This window comes from Loxodonta africana, chromosome 7 (genome assembly GCF_030014295.1).
Source record: "Loxodonta africana isolate mLoxAfr1 chromosome 7, mLoxAfr1.hap2, whole genome shotgun sequence".
NCBI lineage: Eukaryota > Metazoa > Chordata > Mammalia > Proboscidea > Elephantidae > Loxodonta > Loxodonta africana.
The window spans coordinates 71102530-71122211 of NC_087348.1; the positions used below are offsets into that span (position 1 = coordinate 71102530).

General features: G+C 44.1%; 1 protein-coding gene across 10 annotated transcripts in view; it reads right to left on the bottom strand.

The window, feature by feature from the left end:
- The window catches only part of MICAL2 (microtubule associated monooxygenase, calponin and LIM domain containing 2), a 250105-nt gene that overhangs the window by 172539 nt on the left and 57884 nt on the right, over window positions 1–19682 (bottom strand). For all 10 annotated transcript variants that reach the window (XM_023550839.2, XM_010592231.3, XM_023550840.2 and 7 more), the window contains exon 3: window positions 17883–18228. In XM_023550839.2, the coding sequence (XP_023406607.2) occupies window positions 17883–18146 (264 nt within the window). In that variant the 5' untranslated portion in view covers window positions 18147–18228. The remainder of the gene's footprint in view (window positions 1–17882; window positions 18229–19682) is intronic.

The following is a 19682-nucleotide window of genomic DNA, read 5'->3' on the forward strand; positions in this document are numbered from 1 at the left end:
TAGACTCAAGGCCCATTCCAGGCTCTTCCCAGCACATCCCACAGCCTCACACAATAAGGCTCCACCCAGCTCTTAACCCCACACCCCAGCTCTGTTACCTTAGACCAGGGGCCTTAACCAATTCTATGTCATGGGGAAGCCTATGGACACCATCTCAGAGTAATGTTTTTAAATGCATAAAACTAAATCAGATAACCAGATCTTGTTTCAGGCCTAATAACTTCAATAATTTCCAAATAGTAATAAGTGTAAACCATGTATTGAGACATCTGCAATAACTATAAGGATAAATGAAAATATCTGTAGTTTCTACTGGCAACAAAGCCATAGGCAACAACGTCAATTATATTCATAATTGGAGGAAACGCTAAATTTCAGTTAGAAGTTGGAGAGAATAAAGACTTCCCCTACCCAAGTTCATAGATCCCTGAAGGTTAAAAATTCCTATACTAGAGAGCCGTTGATGAATCCTCAGCACAGGGGACAGCTGTCAGTACTTTCCTTAAACCTGAAGGGCAGAATAGTAACAGCTACCATTTACTGAATGCTGACAATGTTGCAGGCCCCTTGCTAGGCTAAGTCAGTTCATACTTACAGCTCTTTAAAGTGGGTGATATTACCTTCATTTTACAGAGCAGAAAATTTTGGTGTCAAAGTTGAATCTTAAAGCAAGTCAGACGTGACTACCTACTACTACACATTCACGTTTCTGGATTACAGTAAGCAAAGCGACTGTGTGGCAAGTTGTTAAAAACTCACTTGAAGCCACCTACTTCGATATATGAATTTTGAATCTGTACAAACAAAACAAATTCCATGTTGAAGATGATAAATATTACCCTTATGATAAATGATGAAGCTGTCAATGTTATCCTTAGCCCCATATTTCCAACTATTAAACCCATCAAAATAGCTTCATGGTACCAGGAAGTTAACTGAGAACTTCAAATAAGCACTCAATGTGAAATTCTAAAATATTAAATTCATTAATATGAAATAGTGGTGTTATCCATTTAAAGTATATCATACAGGCTTTCTTTTGAAAATAAAGGTAAAAATAACATTTCAGCAGTTTTCTGTATCCCTAACACCCAACACTAATTCTTCAAGAAATGATGTCGTTGCAGACACAACGGGTTTGACATATTTCTGAGAGTCACTGTCTGCAGTGAAGTCTTCCAACAAAGGTCAGTCCACTGCACTAAAGACTGGGACTCCTGGTGTGAAGATTCTTGCATTCTGCCACTTACCCCATGAAATTCCATGCAAGTCCCTTCACCTCGTTAAGACTCAGTGTCTTAATCTCTAAAGTGGGGCTAATAACTGTAGCCCTTATTATCCCAACACAGCTATTGTGAGAGTAAAAGGAGATGCTAGACAGAGAGCTGCTCTGTGAGCTGAAAAGCCTTATTCACTTGCGATTTGTTGTTAAACTTTAATGACTGATAAGTCATTCAGCATGGTCAGGAGCCCCAGAGTAAAAGCAAGAGGCTCATCTACAACAAGAAGGAATCGTAAATCAATGTCTCCCATACCTGCTGTTGAGTTCAGCAGGAGCAGAATAAAGGCCAGTGGTGCATTCTTTGTGGACAGCCTCCCTTCTGAGAAAATATGAAAATTACTGGAAGTTTGGACCTGCTAATACTCAGGTTAAGTAGCCCTGGTGGTGCAACGGTTAAGCACTCGGCTGCTAACTAAAGTGGTTCAAACCCATCTAATGGCTCTGTGGGAGAAAAGACCTGGTGATGGGCTCCCATAAAGATTATGGTCAAAGAAACCCTCTGGGGCAGTTCTGCTCTGTTATACAGGGTCGCTGTGAGTCTAAATCGACTTGATGGCACATATCAACAACAATACTCAAGTTTACAATTCCCTGTAAAGAAGCATAACACACACTCTTCCAAGGATATGGATCACAGCCTAGACCTAGGGGCCTCTCTCTTGGGGAGAAGGTGACGTGTATGTCCAATGCTTGAAAGAGGCAAAGTAGACGAGGACACAAAGGCAGTCATGGTGTTCAGCAACTCAAAGGCCCCTAGTGATCTGGGAAAAGCAGTTATGGTATTGTACTGGGACAGTGGGCTGGGGAATAAGGGGGAGGTGGAGACAGAGGAACGAGATGTACAGAGATTGTTTTCCTTAGGAGTTTTGGTTGAGAAGTGGGGAGGAAACAGCTTACAATGTCTATTTTTGTGAGAAGTAGGATGGCTGCTTAAAGGGAAAGTGATCCAGGGGTAAATAGGGACATAAAGATGGGGCTGGGACACACAGCAAACTGGCTAGAATGTATTAAAAGGCTCTCTCCATAACACTAAGATGCTCTGTCCAGGTGAGGCCGGGAATTGTACCTTGGTGACACCACCAGCCAGTTGGGCTCTGCTACTTTCTCCAACGGAGCCAGGCAGCCCTCTGTCCAGGGAAAACATGGAGAGTCAGACCCCAGAGTCCCCTACAGTGGGGTCAGCCTGAAGTTGAGGCCATGAGGGTGTTGAAAAGCTGCTGGATGTGATCACAGGGGCAGAACATAGGCTTCATGGTGGGCAAGAAAATGAAGCCGCGGTAGGGTGTGGTTGACAGATGGGTAGAGGTGGGAGGTGCTAGCTGAGGATAAAAATCTGGGTTTGCAGCAGGTTTAGTGAGAATGGCCTGGTGAGAAAAGCAGCAGCTCAGAGTTGTGGTTAGAGAAGGGCATTGCAAACTCAGAGTTTAGGTGGAGCAGTTCTGCGTAGTGGCGAACTCCTAGGTGAGGCCCTGGGAATGGGTTGCTGAGGTGGAGGGGGTAGGTGGAAGCTGCTGGAACTCTGACAGGTTGAGGATCTCTGAGAATAGGGAGTTCAGGAGGTTGGACATAGAAAGTGCCGGCAACGCTGGCCAGAAGCAGAATGGAGAAAAGGCTGAAAGCAAGTGGGCGACTGTGGCTGGAATCTGGTTTGTGAAGAGGGGAGTCTGGGAAAGAAGCTTGGTAAGGTGGGCAGATTAGACAGGGCATTGGGCCAGGCTGGAGTTGGAACTTTAATCTGCAGGCATTGGGGGATAGCTGAATTTGAATAGAGTCACAATCAGAGCTGTGCTTCAGAAGGATGACTCTGCAGGGACCAGTGGCAGGGCCGGAGGGGAGGAAAGGCTGACAGAGTTCAGAGACCAGCGTCTGCAATATCTTGGATAAAATATCAGTGCCTCAACCTAAGTAGGGACAGTGGAAACGAACAGAAGGAGACTGATATGAATAAAACTGCAAAGGAAGCTGTAACAGTACTTAACAGATTGGATGGGGGTGGCAGAAATGAGGTAGGAGTCCACGATGATTGTAGAGTTTTGAGTCCTCAGAATTTGAAAGAAAACAGGAAGAGAAGCAGGTTTCAGAAAGAAGATGGTGGGTGTGGTTTGAAGGTATCAGAGGAGCATTCTAAGGCACTTACTGGTAGCGCTAGGTGTGCTGACAAATGGAGCAGAGAGAACTGAGTGCCTTACAGCTGAAGTTTACTGGCCGAGTAGGGTGCTTCCAGGTACTTACTGGTGGAGCTAAAGAGATTTGGAACACTTGCCCCAGCAGGGCAGATGTGAGTGGAGAGGTCCGAAGGGCCAAGAGGCCAGGAAACGACATAGCAGAAGCTGAAGAGACAAGGAACACAGGAAGCAGACCTGCCTCAATCTGGAAGGGTATGGCCACTACCTCTGGGCTTTCAAAGGGTAGAGCCATGGCCTCTGGTGTTTCTAAGGGTGGAGTCACCACTCACATTCCAGTGGGCCTGGAAGGCGGAGTTGAAGCCCAAAGGGTCTTCCACTCAGAATCAGGAGAGTGTGGCTAATACCTGGAGTCTGAAGGGCAGGGCCATTGCGTAAAAATGGTCTCAAAGAACAGAGCATTACTTTCGAAGGCTTGAGAACTAATATAATGTGTTCTGCTGACTTGCTTGGTGGCTGTTATTCCTTCTTTCCCTTCAACTTTTTCCATTTGTAATGGAAATGTCTACCTCATGTCTGTTCTACCATTGTACTTTGGAAGCAGATAACTTATATTCTAGGTTTCACAGATGGTGACAAATTTTTGGATTTTGGACTTGGAGTTGAACTAAGACTTTTGCTGTGATGGGGTGAATATGTTTTACAAGTGGCAACGACGTGAATACTGGAGAGCCCAAGGGTGGAATGTTATGGATTGAACGGTGTCCCCCAAAATAGATATATCAATTTGGCTGAGCCATGATTCTCAGTATTGTGTGATGGTCTCTTTTGTTATCTGATGTGACTATGTGTTGTAAATCCTATCACCGTGATGTTAATGAGATGGATTAGTGGTTATTATATTGATGAGATCTACAAGATTAGACTTTCTTAAGCCAATCTCTTGAGACAGAAAAGAGAGAACTGAGCAGAGAGAAATGGGGACCTCATACCACCAAGAAAGCAGTGCTGGGAGCAGAGTGTGTCGTTTGGATCTGAGGTCCGTGGTTTGAGAAACTCTGAGATCACTGGAAGATTGATCACAAGGACCTTCCCCCAGAACCAATAGAGAGAGAAAACCTTCCCCTGGAGCTGACGCCTTGAATTTGGATTTTTAGCCTACTAGACTATGAGAGAGCAAATTTCTCTTTGTTAAAGCCATCTGCTTGTGGTATTTCTGTCATAGTGGCACCAGATGACTAAGACAGCCAGGTTTACCCCAATCTTAGGCAGCAAGGTAGCCTCAGCCTGTCCCTCATCTGCTGGTATATGGTGAAATAGCAAGCTCTCCAAGGCATAATGAGCATAAATACTTCAGGCCTGAGATAGTTACTTACAGATGAGAAGGATCCTAGTCTACTTTTACCTGTTTTATCCCTAAGATTTCATAATTCTGTCCATGAGGAAGCCAGATCATATCATTCTCTGCTAAAAAGCCTCCTAGGGCTTCACAGCTCATTCAGAGTAAAAGCCACAATCCTTCCAAAGGTTTCAAGGCCCCACACAGTCTGGGCACCCTACTCCCTCCCTAGACCCATCTCTTATCACCCTGGCCCTGGTCTTTCCACTCCAGCCACATAGCTTCCTTGCTGTTTTGAGGACATACTGGACAATCCCCCTTGTCGCATCTCTCTACCTGCTGTTGTTCCCTTTGCCTAGAATTCTCTTCCCACCGACAGCCATGTGTTCATTTGCTCTCTTCCTCCAGGTCTCTGCTCAGATGTCATCATCTCCAAGAGGCCTCCAACAACTTCCTACATAAAGCAGCAGCCCAACTCCATCCATGGCACCTGTGTCCCCCTCGCCTGCCTAGATAGCAGTCAATAAATATTTGACTAAATCAATTAATGAATGAATATACCCGTTGGATAGTGTTAAGTGCTGTGGACATTCAGCAGAATCTTTTTTTTTTCCAAGAAGACTTTAAATCAGAATGGCCAGGTTTACCCCAACCTTGGGCAGCAAGGTTTATTTTTTCCATAGCTCTTATCACCACCTGACATGCACACATACCACACGCACACACACATTATGTATACTCAGACCAAAACATTTGCTTATTGGTTTGTCTTTCACTGGCTAGGATGTACATTCCAAGAGGACAGGGATTGTGTCTGTTTTCTTAACTGCTGTATGTGCCAGTACCTGGCATTAGCAGACCCTCAAAATGTTTTGTTGAATGAACGAATAAATATCAGTAATGCCAGCTCGTTGGTTGGAGGTGTAAATGAAATGTCCCTAGACTTATCCTGCATATTTAGATATAAAGAAATTTGCCTGGATATGTTCCTTAGGTTTAGACAGCTCTCCCCTGGAGAATGGACCCAAGAGAAAAAGCTTCCCACTTCAGAATTCCCACGGACAAATCCTTGGTGGCAGCTTGTCATCCTATATTTGTCTGTCTCTCTTTATTTATTTTATAGAATGAAATGGTAACATTCTTTTTTTTTTTTTAATTTTTACTGTGCTTTAAGTGAGAGTTTACAAATAAGTCAGTCTCTCACACAAAACTTATACACACCTTGCTACAATCTCCCAGTTGCTCTCCCCGTTATGAGACAGCCCGCTCTCTCTCTCTTTTCAAAAATATTTTATTGTGTTTTTGGTGAAGGTTAACACTGCAGTTGTTTTTTTTTTTAACACTGTAGTTTAGGTTGCCATTCAACAATTTCTACACAAATTGTTCAGTGACCTTGGTTACGTTCTTTACAATGCAGGAAACATTCCCATTATATCCGTTCTGGTTGTTTCATTTCACTAATCTAGTTTCCCTGCTCCCTTGCATTCTCATCTTTGTTTTAAAGTAATCACTGACCTCATATAGGTGGCTTTTTAAAGGAACACAGTACTTAAGGGTTAGACTCATTATTTTGTGAGCCAATCTGTTATTTAGCTATAGGTGAGTTCAGGGGTTAGTTTCTGTTCAAGGTTTAAAGAGTATCTCAGGGCAATAGTCTCAGGGAGTCCTTGAGTCTCAACCGGTCCAGTAAGACTGATTGGTTTGTTTGTTTGCTTTTTAGGAACTTGAGGCTGTGTTCTATACTTTTCTGTTCTACAGGGTTCATCTATTGCGCTCCTCATCAGAATGGTCAGTACTGGTAGCCGGGCACCAGCTAGTTCTTTTGGCCTCAGGGTAGATAAGGTTGTTGTTCGTGTAGACTCTTAGCCTTGTAGCCTACTTTCTTCTGAGCCTTTGGTTTCTGTATTTATATCTCTGAAGAATACAATGCACTGCAGGAGCTGTGGAATGCACCTGGTCACAGTGAAACATGCTACAGACAGCTGAGGATCTGAGCAGTATGAATTTTAGCATGTACTTAGTTTGCCTGCTCAAGAAGCTGTATAGAGGCTGAAGGTGAAGAAAACTGCTCTGTGATAAAAGTTTATACGTACTAAGTAAAATATTTATATATTATATTTACAACTTATTTCCCCAAATACAGATGTCTATAACTATACATGTTATATATTTCAATATTTTTATCGGTATATGTGTTAATACACACTATAGAGAGAGCTGGTTGCTCACAGCTGACCATCTGATTTTCACTGAGATGTGAGCGGCCTCCCACCCTTGCCTCTTGTAAAACTCATTTGCTGAAACGCCAACTAAGAAATGACCCAGTTCCTCGAACCAGCTGTCGTTTCGTTCTTTTGCACACAGATGAAGTTAAAACGGAGAGAAAGATCAGAAGTTCTGGTTCTCGTCAGTCTATCTGCTGTCAGATATCAGGGGAGGATTTTCAGTTGGTGAAAAATCTACTACAAAACATAAGAGTCCAAAAAAAAAAAAAAAAAGCATCTATATTTTCTTTTAAGGACTGGGAAGCAAAGGATTCCAGCCTTGCCAATTCACCACACCCACACTGGGGTTGGTGAGCTAAATCCAACCAGGCTGAACACTTCTGACAGGTGGGAATGTCAGGCTTCCTGATACCAAAACCCAAACCCATTGCTGCCAAGTCCATTCCGACTCTTGGTGACCTATAGGACAGAGTAGAACTGCCCCATAGGGTTTCCAAGGAGCTGCTGGTGAATTCAAACTGCTGATCTTTTGGTTAGCAGTCAAGTTCTTAACCACTGCACTACCAGGGCCCCAGACTTCCTGATGCAGCCCTTAAAAAGAGGCCGGGCTCAGCCAGGGGTCAGCATGGTGCAAAGGAGAAAATACATATTCCACAACAGAATGGGATGCCCTCAGAAGTAATAATAGCAATAACAATGGAATATCAAAAAACCCAGACCAAACCCAGTGCCGTCGAGTCGATACTGACTCATAGCAACCCTATAGGACAGAGTAGAACTGCCCCACAGAGTTTCCAAGGAGTGGCTGGTGGATTCGAACTGCCGACCCTTTGGTTAGCAGCCATAGCATTTAACCACTACGTCACCAGGGTTTCCTATGGAATATCAGTAAACTGTTATTAAATGTTTATTATGTGCCATGCACTATCCTAAACCTTTGCAATTGCTAACTCATCTAATCCTTACGACAACCCTATGAGTTGTGTACCATCAATAGCTACATTTTTTCAGAATGTCCAAGACTTTTACCTGCCTAATATTGACTCTCACTTTCTTCCTTAGAAGCAAACCCAACAAAACACTCAACATGCCAGCCCACCTTGCAGTTAAGAATAATCATGTGACATTGTTCCAGCCGATGAGACACACATTGGATTTAATCCATGCATTCCATCCACAATTTTTTAAAATATTGTGGCCAATACGGAGCTGTACCACCCAGGCTTCTCTTAAGGAAGGATTTGCTGGCCTGCTGCAGAAAGTGCAGTCAGCAGACAGCTACCAGCTCTCAGCTCCTTCAGGGTCAGCCTTAAAGGCTGAGGTCACATCCCTGCCAGGAAAGGCCTACATCCAGAACTGAATGAGGCAGGTGATACAAAGACCTAGCCATTTTGTCTTGACATGGGACACTGTGATGGGCGATACTCACTCATGAGCTTCCCACCAAGCTGGCTAAGGCTTTGTTGGCACTCCATCACAGTCGACTTCTTCTGTCCAATCCTGCTTCCTCCCCATCCCTTTCACAGGTGTTGATTGTTAATAAACACCTTGCATTCCAAACTCTCTCTCAGCATCTGTTTTTGAAGAACTCAACGTGTGACATACCTACAATGTGTCAGACATTATTCTAGGTGCCAGGGAATCACAAGGAATATATAGACAAAAACTCCTGCCACTGGAGCTTATATTTTAATGAAGTTTCTGGGAATACTTTTGACTACTGGGAATGCTTTGAAAGCAGATGTAATGGCTGGAGCTGCAGCAGCTATCTTGTGACTACAAGATGACAAGCATGAGGGAAAGGCCTAGAGCTGTACTTTCCAGTACAGTAGCCACACAGTCACATGTGGCTACTGAGCACTTGAAGTGTGGCTAGTCTGAATTAAGACGTACTGTAAGTTTAAGACACACAAATTTCAGAGACTTAATATAAAAAAATGTAAATTATCTAAGTAATCATTTCTTCATACTTATTAAATGATATGAGTCAGAATCGACTCAACAGCACTGGGTTTTTTGGATATTTTAGATATATTAGGTTAAATAAAATACATTAAAATTAATTTCACCATTTCCTTCAACTTCTTTTTAACGTGACTATTAAAAACTTTTAAATTATATATGTGGCTCACATCATATTTCTATCGGACAGCACTGGCCTAAAGAATTGCAGATACAGTCACTGAATCTCCACCCCCCACCTTTTTCTAAATATCTTGTTAAAAAACAAGTCCTTGTTGGTTTAAGTCTCTGAAGTCAGGTTTTCATTTACTTGCAGCTGAATGTAATCCTTAATAATTACGGTGGGAGAGAGGAGAACAATCTAAGCACTGGGCCCAGTGAACTGGTCAGGACCTGCTCTGTGGCAGGAGACTCACCTCCACCTGGTATCCTACCCAGTCGAGTAGGAGGGAGACAGATTCACATGAAGTGGAAAAATTCCCATACCAGAGAATATACTGACCTCCAGGATATTTTTTTAGAGTGAAAAAAAGCAAAGCAAGAGTCTCCACTGAGCAGGGAAGAGGAAGCCAGGGTATACCTTCAGTCTGGGAAGCAGAGTGTTAAACAGTTTCATTCCTTTCGCCTTGCCCGACAGCATACATCTATCTGGATAATTGTGGCCAGAGAGTCCATAGGACCTTGTGCAATCTTGGGTGGGCCAGAACTGCAAGAGAGTTTCCTTTTGTCTCCAAGAAAGAGGAGGCCCAGCCCTTCAGCCTCACAGGCTGACTGGCCAACTGCCTTGTTCTCCTTGAGAGCTCTGAGAGCAGCCAGGTGTTTGCCAGGACCCAGTCAAAGCTGTGGCCATGATCCCAGTACCACAGGGATAGGATGCTCAGGGAGCAATGCTCGAATGCAAATACGGATGGACGCTTAAGGAAATGAAGGGACAGGCTAGTACTGACTTCTGTAAACTCACCATCAAGGTTTGGGGAATGCTGGGCTCACACCCAGCGGCGCTCCAGAAAGAAGGCCCTTGAGCTACAGGGTTCAGTCACCCAGTCCCTGAGCATCTTCCTGTGCTGGGTGCTCAAGACCCAGGAATGAGCCTGACATGGTCCCTACTCTTGGGGAGCTCACAGTTACGCGGGAAAGAGACAAATCATGCAGGACACTGATCAGAGAGGCTGGGAGCACACCAGGGGCCCCAAGCCTAGATTAGGGGTAGAATAAGAGAAGGGGGACAACAGCAAGTCCCTGATGGAGTGGGAGAAAAGTGTGCTGCAGAACTCAAATTCCTGTAAAAAGACCAGGCTTAATCGTCTGACTGAGACTGGAGGAACCCTCAAAGCCATTGGCCCTGGACTCTGCTAACTCAGAACTAAGACCACTCCTAGAGCCCACTCTTCAGACAAAGATTAAGCTGGACTATAAAGCATAAAATAATACTCGGGAAGAGGTTGCTTCTTAGTTCAAGCAGATACATGAGACCAAATGGGTGGCTCCTGTGTGGAGGCAGGATGAGAAGGCAGGAAGGGACAGGAGCTGGCTGAATGGATGGGTGGAAAGAAGGAGTGTACTGTAACATTATAGGAATTGCAACTAATGTCACATAACAATATGTGTATAAATTTTTGTTGAGCTGTGAACTTTCACCTAAAGCACACAAAAAAGAAAATGGTCTGACAGATTGCGACAGGGGTAGAGCAAACAATGGCCATTGGTCATTGAAGGGCAATGTTAAAAAAAAAAGAGAGAGAGAGAGAGAAGGCGGAAGGGGAGCAGAGGTCAGAGAGGGCTCTCAGGGTGAAGTGAGGCTTGCTTAAACAGAGTCACAAAAAGAACAAGGAAGGGACCCACCCCACAACACAGCACATATCCTCAGTGGGCCAGGACCCTAAAACTCCCATTATTTGATGAAATTTTGAAGAAGAAAGTATAAATTTGTTCTTCTTTTAAAGTACATTCACCTTCACTGATCAAGCAAAATCCTTAATGAAAACCGTATATGAAACTATTTTGTGAACCATAAAGCACCATACAAATGTTTGATGATAATAATAGTAATAAAACTATTGTCATTTTTGTTATTCTTACAGGGTGGCAACATCCCCACCATATTCCTTCTGGACTGCTCTTTATTCAGCAGTCTTATTCAAGGCCACCCAGTCTAGACCCCAGGGCTCAGAGGGTTTCCATCCCAATGCCGGCTCCACAAGGCCAAGGAAACCCAGAGGCAGCAGCCCGCTGTGGCATTTCCTTTTTGAAGAAGCTCCCTCTTCTTGGTACTCTCACTCACTGCTGCTGGCAGTGTCAACTGGAAGAACCTTGTCACATGGGGAGGGGCATGTGACAATGCCTATAATATTTTAAATGCAACGCACATAGCTTTTGACTCAGAAATTCTAACAATCCATCCTATACATACGCTTTCAGGCTTTCAGCTGTGTAAAAGAAGTACGTAAAGGAAGTGTACTGCAGCAGTATTTAAAATGGCAATAGATTGGAAACAATACAAGCAGTCAGGTAAGTTGTCATGTAAAACGGGAGACTATAAAAAGCAGTAAAAACAATAAAAAGGTTAGAGCTATACAGGATGACTTGAAACAATCTTCAAGATGTACTTTTGAGTGAAAAAAGCAAGGCACAGAGCAAATGTGTATAGGTTTTTTTCATTAAAAAATAAAGGGGTGCCAACAGATGAATGGATAAACAAAATGTGGTATACATGCACAATGGAATACTACTCAGACCTGAAGAGAAGTGAAGTCCTGATACATGGCACAACATGGATTAACCTTGAAAACATCATGGTGAGTAAAATAAGTCAGTGGAAAAAGGGCAAATATTACATGATCTCACTTATATGAAATAAGCAAATACGTAAAAACCAAAGGTTATCAGTTGTTACCAGGGGTGGGAGTGAGGAGGCAAAGTTGGGGGGGTTGCTTAGTGGGCACTGAGGTTACGTTAATGGTGATAGAATGATTTGAAAAAGGATAGTGAGAATAGTTGCACAACTTAGAGTGCAATCAATGTTTCTGAATTGTATATGTAGAAATTATAGAGATGGAGTATGTTTTGTTATGCATATTTTTGCCACAATAAATAATACCATAATAATAATAAGGGGGGGGTACACACATACTTACGTATATGGAGACACTCAGGAAGAGCACAAAGGGAATGGTATATATAGTAGTTGCCTGTAGGGAGGGTGTCTTAGGCTGTTATAGCAGCACCAGATAACCCTGGTAAAACCCAAAACCAAACCCAGTGCCATCGAGTTGATTCCGACTCATAGCGACCCTGTAGGACAGAGTAGAATTGCCCCATAGAGTTTCCAAGGAGCGCCTGTCGGATTCAAACCGCTGACCCTTTGGTTAGCAGCCGTAGCACTTAACCACTATGCCACCAGGCTCAGTGATTTAAGAGCTTGGCTGCCAACCAAAAGGTCGGCAGTTTGAATCCACCAGCCGCTCCTTGGAAATCCTATGGGGCAGTTCTATTCTGTCCTATAGGGTTGCTATGAGTCAGAATCGACTTGTTGTCAACGGGATTTTCAAATAACTAAGACAGAGGGGATGTGGTGGTCTGGGGAAAACAGACTTCTTTTCACAGTATACTTTTTTATCCTATTTTAATTTTTTTTTCATTACCATGAGCATGTCATGTATTAATTTATTAAATAATCTAATGAAAGAAAACCAATTAGTTTTGTCTTAAAAAGACATAAAATAACAACAACAAAAAAAAACAAAAACCATTTTGTCTTTGTAAGTGTATTTATAAAATGAATGAATCTGATTAACCGCTGCCTATGAAAACAGCCAAAAAAGAGAGTGTGTTTCATGTCGGTTGAAGATTGTTGGAGACTAAATTTCCTCCAGCTCACGTATAATGTCCAGCACACGCACATGCAAGCCCCCACGTGCTCTACATGAAGTTGTGATGATAAGTGTGGTCGCCAACACCACATGACTGGTAACCCAGGCTGGAAAACTTGTCTGATGGAGCAGCGCCAGCAACGCATTGTCAGGTGAGTGGACTGACTCAGAGTTCACTTAAGCTTTTTATTCAACTGGTGCAGAAGGTCGCATCCCAGAGCCCATTCTCTGCTTTATCAGTTATGACCACAACTGTCCATATTAGGCAAAGTAGTACTTGACATGCCTCAGGGGCACAGCAGAGTCAGCACTGAGAGTCGGCGGGTGATTTCAGAGGTCTGGAATGTCAGATAGGCTTATCCAGGCCAAGAGATAGCAGCCTTCTGCCCCAGCTTCACCCCTTACACCACTCACTCCCCCACCGGGCTTTGCTTATGATCGGGAACCACAGGATAAGTTGGGTCCCATGCATAAACCCAGGCTGTGCTACCCACCAGTGGGGAGCCTCTCTGCAGGGACAAAGAGGGTCGAGGGTCATGATCCAGAGCAAAAGGTGTAGGGTGACCCTGCTGGACACTCACAAAGTACAGACATTTCCCTCTAACAAGAAAATGAGAGTTTTCATTATATAGGCTGGCCCCATTTCTGCTGGTGACAAAAGAGTCAGTGAGTCATTTTCTGCAAATGTGTTTTTGGGTGTGTTTTTATGGCAATGATGTGCAAATGCCTTCTGGTCTGAAACGGCAACCTGTGATTACTGAGCAGCGTCATGGAGGGTGGTAAAACTATCCCTGGGTTGGGAATCAGAGGGCTCATTGTCAGTGGTGCTCTGGGTCCTCTGACTGTGAACTCCCTCTTCTGGCCCCAGAAGGCCTTTCTCCCTGGTCTCCTCCTACCACCCATCCATTCTGCTCTCTCTGGCTCTCACACTCTCCAACACATTGCTACATTCCCATTACATAAGCAACATACTCTTCTTGGAATAGATCTCTCTGTTTTGTGTTTCCTCAGCAATCAAGGCAAACTCCTACTCATCTGTCAAGCCCCACATCATACCTCCTCCTCCAGGAAGCATTCCCAAACTATCTCAGTCATTGTTGTCCACCTTTTTATATTCCTGCAGAACAGTGTATACACCTCTCTCATAACACTTGAGAAATTAATAATAATGATAATGGCTAAATGCTTACTGATCACCTTATGTGCTAGGCAGTATTTTAAATACCTTACAAAGATTCCCTTATTCAATCCTCACAGTAACCTCGTAAGGTAGGTACGGTTATCATCCTCATTTTACAGTGGATGCCACCAAGGATCAGAGATATTAAGTAACTTGCCTAAGACCACAGAGCTATTAAGTGACTGACAGGCACCTAGACAAGTGCCTGGCACACAGCAGGTACTCAAGAATTATTCATCTTGTAAATGACTGAATGAGTTAATAAATACTGAAAAAATTACACTTCTATCTTCTCTACAGAAAGCTCAAGTGAGAACCACTTATTTATCTTGCAGACCATCTCCCCTGTCAAATGCCTAGTAAGGTGTACGGCACGAGAATATCTGGTGAACGAACAAATAAGAGAACATACAAGTAGATCAATAAAAAAAAAAAAAACACTTCAAATTCCAGCAATGACACCCAACAGCTGTGGACTCCTGGGTAAAGAGTTTCACCTTCTTGGGTCCCTGTTTGGTACCTGTCAAATGCAGGGCTTATATATAACATTCTTTAAAGCAACTACCAGCATTAAAGGTACAAACAAAATAAATGACCAGAGCCCAGGACTACGTGGATATGGCAATCCCCACACCAAACTGTATAACACAGTTTCTTCAGGGTTGTTGTCCCCAGTAACACAACTCAATTGGATATGATATTTGATCCAGGTATTGCTTTAATGCAAAGCCATTATCAGTCCGAAAGGAGGTGATTTAGCTTGATTCCTCGTTTACTCAGTTCGTATACAACAGAGTCACACCCAGGGACAGAATCATTAAGTGCCTGACAAAACCCTGATAAATAATAATAATAAACAACGATCCCAAGTTAGGTTACTCAACTGACAACTGAGCCACCAGTCTAGTGACCTTCCCAGTCATTCCCCCTGTTTCCCTGCACCTCTGCCAGACTGCTTCTTCTCCACCTAGGTCCTGGTACCCTCCCCCGCAACACACTCACTGCCGGCAGGAAGGAAACCTCCCAGTGTCTTAGCACATTAGGTAGGGCCAACAAATGCCTGTTAAATGCCAAAGCCCAGGTCCACTCCAGACAGTCCTGAGATGTGAACCCCATCAGTAGGGGTTCTGGCTGATTTTTACTTATTCACACTCTACCTGTGGCTAATTGAGAGCTTGGCTATGTGCCTGGAACCTGACACACCTGTGTGTATATGTCTTCGCATTAATGATCAGCCACATGTAGACTACTATACCAAAGTATGCATGTGAGCAAGACAGGGCCAGTTCACAGCTGAAGCGAGGGAGGACCCATGTTCTGTGTTTTACTTAATTCACAAGTAGTTCAAGCACTAGCCTCTTAGAGATGGGCATTAGCCATTCATACATGAATCCAATATGCAGAGAACCTATACTATACCCAGATACAAGTGAGCAGTCCCTGAAAGGACGCCTGTTGTTTATCTGTCCCACACCATAATGATATTGAGAACCTGATTCTCCCTCATATCAATCATGTGATGCTTGAAAGGGTTGCCAATCATAGTAGTCAGTTCCTCTGATCTTGGCCACAATAATTGGCCCAGAGGTAGGCCAATCACAATTCTTCCCTATTGAAATTTCTTTTCCATGTTGAGCCAGAAGAGAAAGATTCTAGCCTTTTGAGTCAGACTTATAAAGATACGAATTAGAGGCTACCAACCAAGGGAAAAATCTGTTTGCAATAGGGAAGAATGGAGCCAACACAGAACAAAACATCCAGAGATGGATGGAAGGAGAGAGGTTAGGAAAGAATGAGTGTCTGGACCTTCCTATTTATATGAGTTAATGATTTCTCTGTTTAGTTTACGCTAGTATGAGCTGGATTTTGGAAATGTGAAGCTGAAGTTGCCTAACATAATCACAATTCATACCGACCATGCATTTTCAAATCCATCTTCCCCTCTTAGGGATCTATGTTGTTTTTAGGAGATAGGCTACCAAGCATTTGAAAATGTCTTTGTTCTTCCTCATAAGAAAGGCAAAAAAGTTCCTAGGCAGGAACCACTCTTACTCAGCATCACTAATTAGAGATGTTTTCTTTCCCTTTGCATCTCAGGGTCCAGTGGTGACCTGCCAACCACAGGATGCAAGGATGCTTCTATTTCAGGCAGGCAAAGCTCATAAAATGAGGACTGGACAGACAGGCGAGGCAACCAGCTGATGGGTTTTGAAAGAAAGACATCCTCATGGTGGTCAACCCTTCATTACATTCCTCTGCTGGCTGACTCCCTTGAAGGCCTGTCTTCAGATCACCCATAGAGTCCCTCGACAGCCAGAAAGTGCTGGAGAATGAGGCAATGGCATCTCATAACAGAGCAGGAGCTCTGAAAACCCTCCATGAGAGAACATAACGCATCCTAGCCGTCTGACTTCTATGAGACCCTGAAGTTAAGCTTTGAAAGGAAAGCCACCATATACAATTGTTGAGAAGGAGATACTTCAAAAGCTAAAAGTGTCTGCCTCCTCTAACTCTGAAGAGTTGCCCAGTGGGCTATGAACCACGAAGTTACAGCAACTAGAAAAGGAGGCATGGGTGGGAGTGGCACTCAGGACACTGGTCCCACACCTTTCTCCCCCTTCTCTTTCTCTAACACTCCATCACCTCTGCCTAAGGCTACAGCGTGGCACGTTATATGCAGGTACTGCCTAGACAACCGGTATGCTGTGGGCTGAAGTGGTTGGTCTGTTTCAGCCTCATGGAATGCTCCTCCTATGCCCTGTACAGTTGGTGCACCCTAGGCTTGGAGAAGCTTGGCAGCTGTCTCCCCAGGGTAATGGAAAGCAGCCGTATCCCACGGTGGACTCAACAACTCCTCATCACCAAAACAAAACCACAACAGTCCTAATTGCCATGGAGAGTTCAATCCTCTTGTCCTGGGATTGGCACCAACTGGAATTCCAAGGGCTCTGGCTGAGCTACCTCCTGTGAGGTCTAAATACAGCATGCTTGCTTTTAATCTAAACACATAGACTGGACCAGTGCCAAGGCCGACAGCCCCCAAGGGTCAGCAGGAAGTCTTGACTTCCAGCTGCCCATTCAGTGGTGGGTATTTCAGAGACGTGATGTGTTGGACGGCCCTATACTCACTGATGCTATGTATGGCCAAACAACCCGGAGAAGTATGTAATCAGCTTGTGCTGAGGTGCTGAGTTAACTACGAATGTGATCCTGAGGAGAGAAATGTATCCTGGATATGAGAAGGTGGAAAATGCAGAGGTGTGAGAAAGACAGAGGGAGGAAAAGGCAGTAAGGACATACTTATTAGCCAATTAATTAAATGTCAGGAGATCTTTCTAAAATGTTTGCTCTCAGGGGAACACCAGCCCCTAATAATGCCTCTCCCAAGGAATTTTGGGCTTAAGCTCTGGAATCAGACAGACCAAAGTTGCCTTGTAGTTGTGTTACCTTGGGCAAGTTAATTACATCTCTAAAATGTCCAAAGGACTAACAGTACCACAGGTGTTCCATGAGGTCATATACATAAAGTGCCCAGAACGTAGAAGTTCCTCAATAAATAGTGGCTACTAGAAGTAGTATACTGGTAGTAGTAACAGCAGTAGATGTAGGATAATGTCAGGCATTTGCTTGACTCCCTCAACCTCGTCTTTGGTTTCTCTGTCTTGGAGAAGGCACACGAAGAGGTGCTGAGGCCATCACAACAAGATGGAAACGTCCAGCCAGGATAAGCTGTGCATGTACAGACAAAGGGAACATTCAACTGAGCAAAACTATACAACGCTCACACCCACATCTATTAAGAAACTCAGGACAGCAAAATGGCAACAGGTTCCTAACTTCCCAAAATGTCAACCCACGCACCCCATGGGGTAAGAAACGTCCTTATGGGAGTTTCCCCTTACCTTGGTGTTCATACATGACTTCCCTCGTTTATATTCTTTGTGGGATCCACGCTTGTCCAATTTGTGCCATAGGGCTTTGGCCTTCCAGGTGGTCACCTTGGACTTGAGTTTGGAATAGAAGTTCCTGTGGTCCAGAGGATCTAGGTCCAGGTGCCGTGTGAGGATGTTGAAGGCCTGGAGGGTGCCTTTGCACGTGGGAGCCTGGACAAAGTTCTGAAAAATCTGCCCAGCCTGGGTCTGCTTCTCGTCTTCATTTTCTGCCATGTCTCAGGAGCCTTGCTGTGCGGAGCAGTGGTGTGGAGAGAACAGAGGAGAACACTACGAAGCACCTGAAGAAATGTCACACCTGCAAAGATAGGTGGAGACAGAACTGAGCTTCATGGGCAATGAGGGGTAGGGTGGAGGAATGGGTGCTGAGAGGTAAAAATAAAATTCCTTTCAGATACTAAAAACGTAAACCATCTATAGAAAATGCACAATCGTACCTTCCAACCTGGCAATGCTGCCTTGCTGGCAAACCCTTTCTCCCCAACGTTTCACTCTTCTCGCCAGCTGAAAAGAATCACAGACTGCCCAAAGCTATACTCTGCAGATGTCAACATTACCTGGTCATCTTGGGATGAGCAGATGGTTCTGGAAATAGTAACCAATAAAAGCAACAACAAGAAAGTATGCTAGATTTAGCACCATTGAAAACTTATAATTATGGGTGCTGCAAAGTGGCTCACTAGTATTAATGAAACCTAGCCACATTCCCTTAGTGCATGACAAAAAGAAATCCAAGGCACATTCCTCTCTAGGTTTCACGACCATCCAGCTATTCTTTGACGTCCAAAGTTTAAAGTCTTTCTTCATTAGTTACCAGAGGGTATGTCTTTCCTCTATACAGAAGGCAGCTTCTCAAAATTCCCCTCCATTAGTGGTATCTTCCAACCGTCTACCTTAGTCAGACACACAGAAAGACAGAGAGACACATGGGCCTCCGCCTCCCAACACGCAAAAGGAGTTTGTGCTTTGTAAGCCCAAACCAGGAGTGATCTGGAGCACGTGCTTAGGCTGATGGAAGGGAAAAACGGGATGGGTATTCATTCACATCACAAAAATAGCTTGCCTGGGTTTTGGCCATGGTCCTCTCTCTCTCTCTACTACTCTAACCTCAGGCATTTCTTAGGAAAGTCATATAAGTTTCAAAGGAACAAAAATAAATTACAGAACTGGTTTTCCAAAGCACCAGCTAGTTTTCCTGAATCCAAAGCTACTGCCACAAGTCAAGTGTGGAGGAGCTGGGGTTGACCCGGCTGTCGGGGGATTTGAGGCAAGGATCTGCGATGAAGCAGGCGGAGCAAATTGAGCCTGGCGAGAGGAGGTCAGCAAACACAAAGCAGGAGGCCCTCAGGCTGGGCAGCTTCGCCTGCTCCAGCTGGCCATGTTGACCGTGGGTGCGTTTGGATTGTGGGCTGCCTTTACATACTGAAACGCATAGAAAGGTGTTTATCTTCTTCCTTAATCCCTTATTTATTCATTCAGCAACAATTACTGAGTTCCTGGGTGGTTCAAACAGTTAACATGCTTGACTGCTAACTGAAAGGTTGGAGGTTCAAATCCACCCAGAGTTGCCTTGGAAGAAAGAAAGCCCTCGAGATCTGCTTTCGAAAACTCAGTGGTTGAAAATGCTATGGAGCACCGTGACAGACAGGGAGTCACCATGAGTCGGAGCCTACCTGACGAGAAAGGTTTTTTTTTTTTTCAATACCAAGATCCAGGCACCATGCTGGGTTCTAGGGATACAGAGAAAACCAG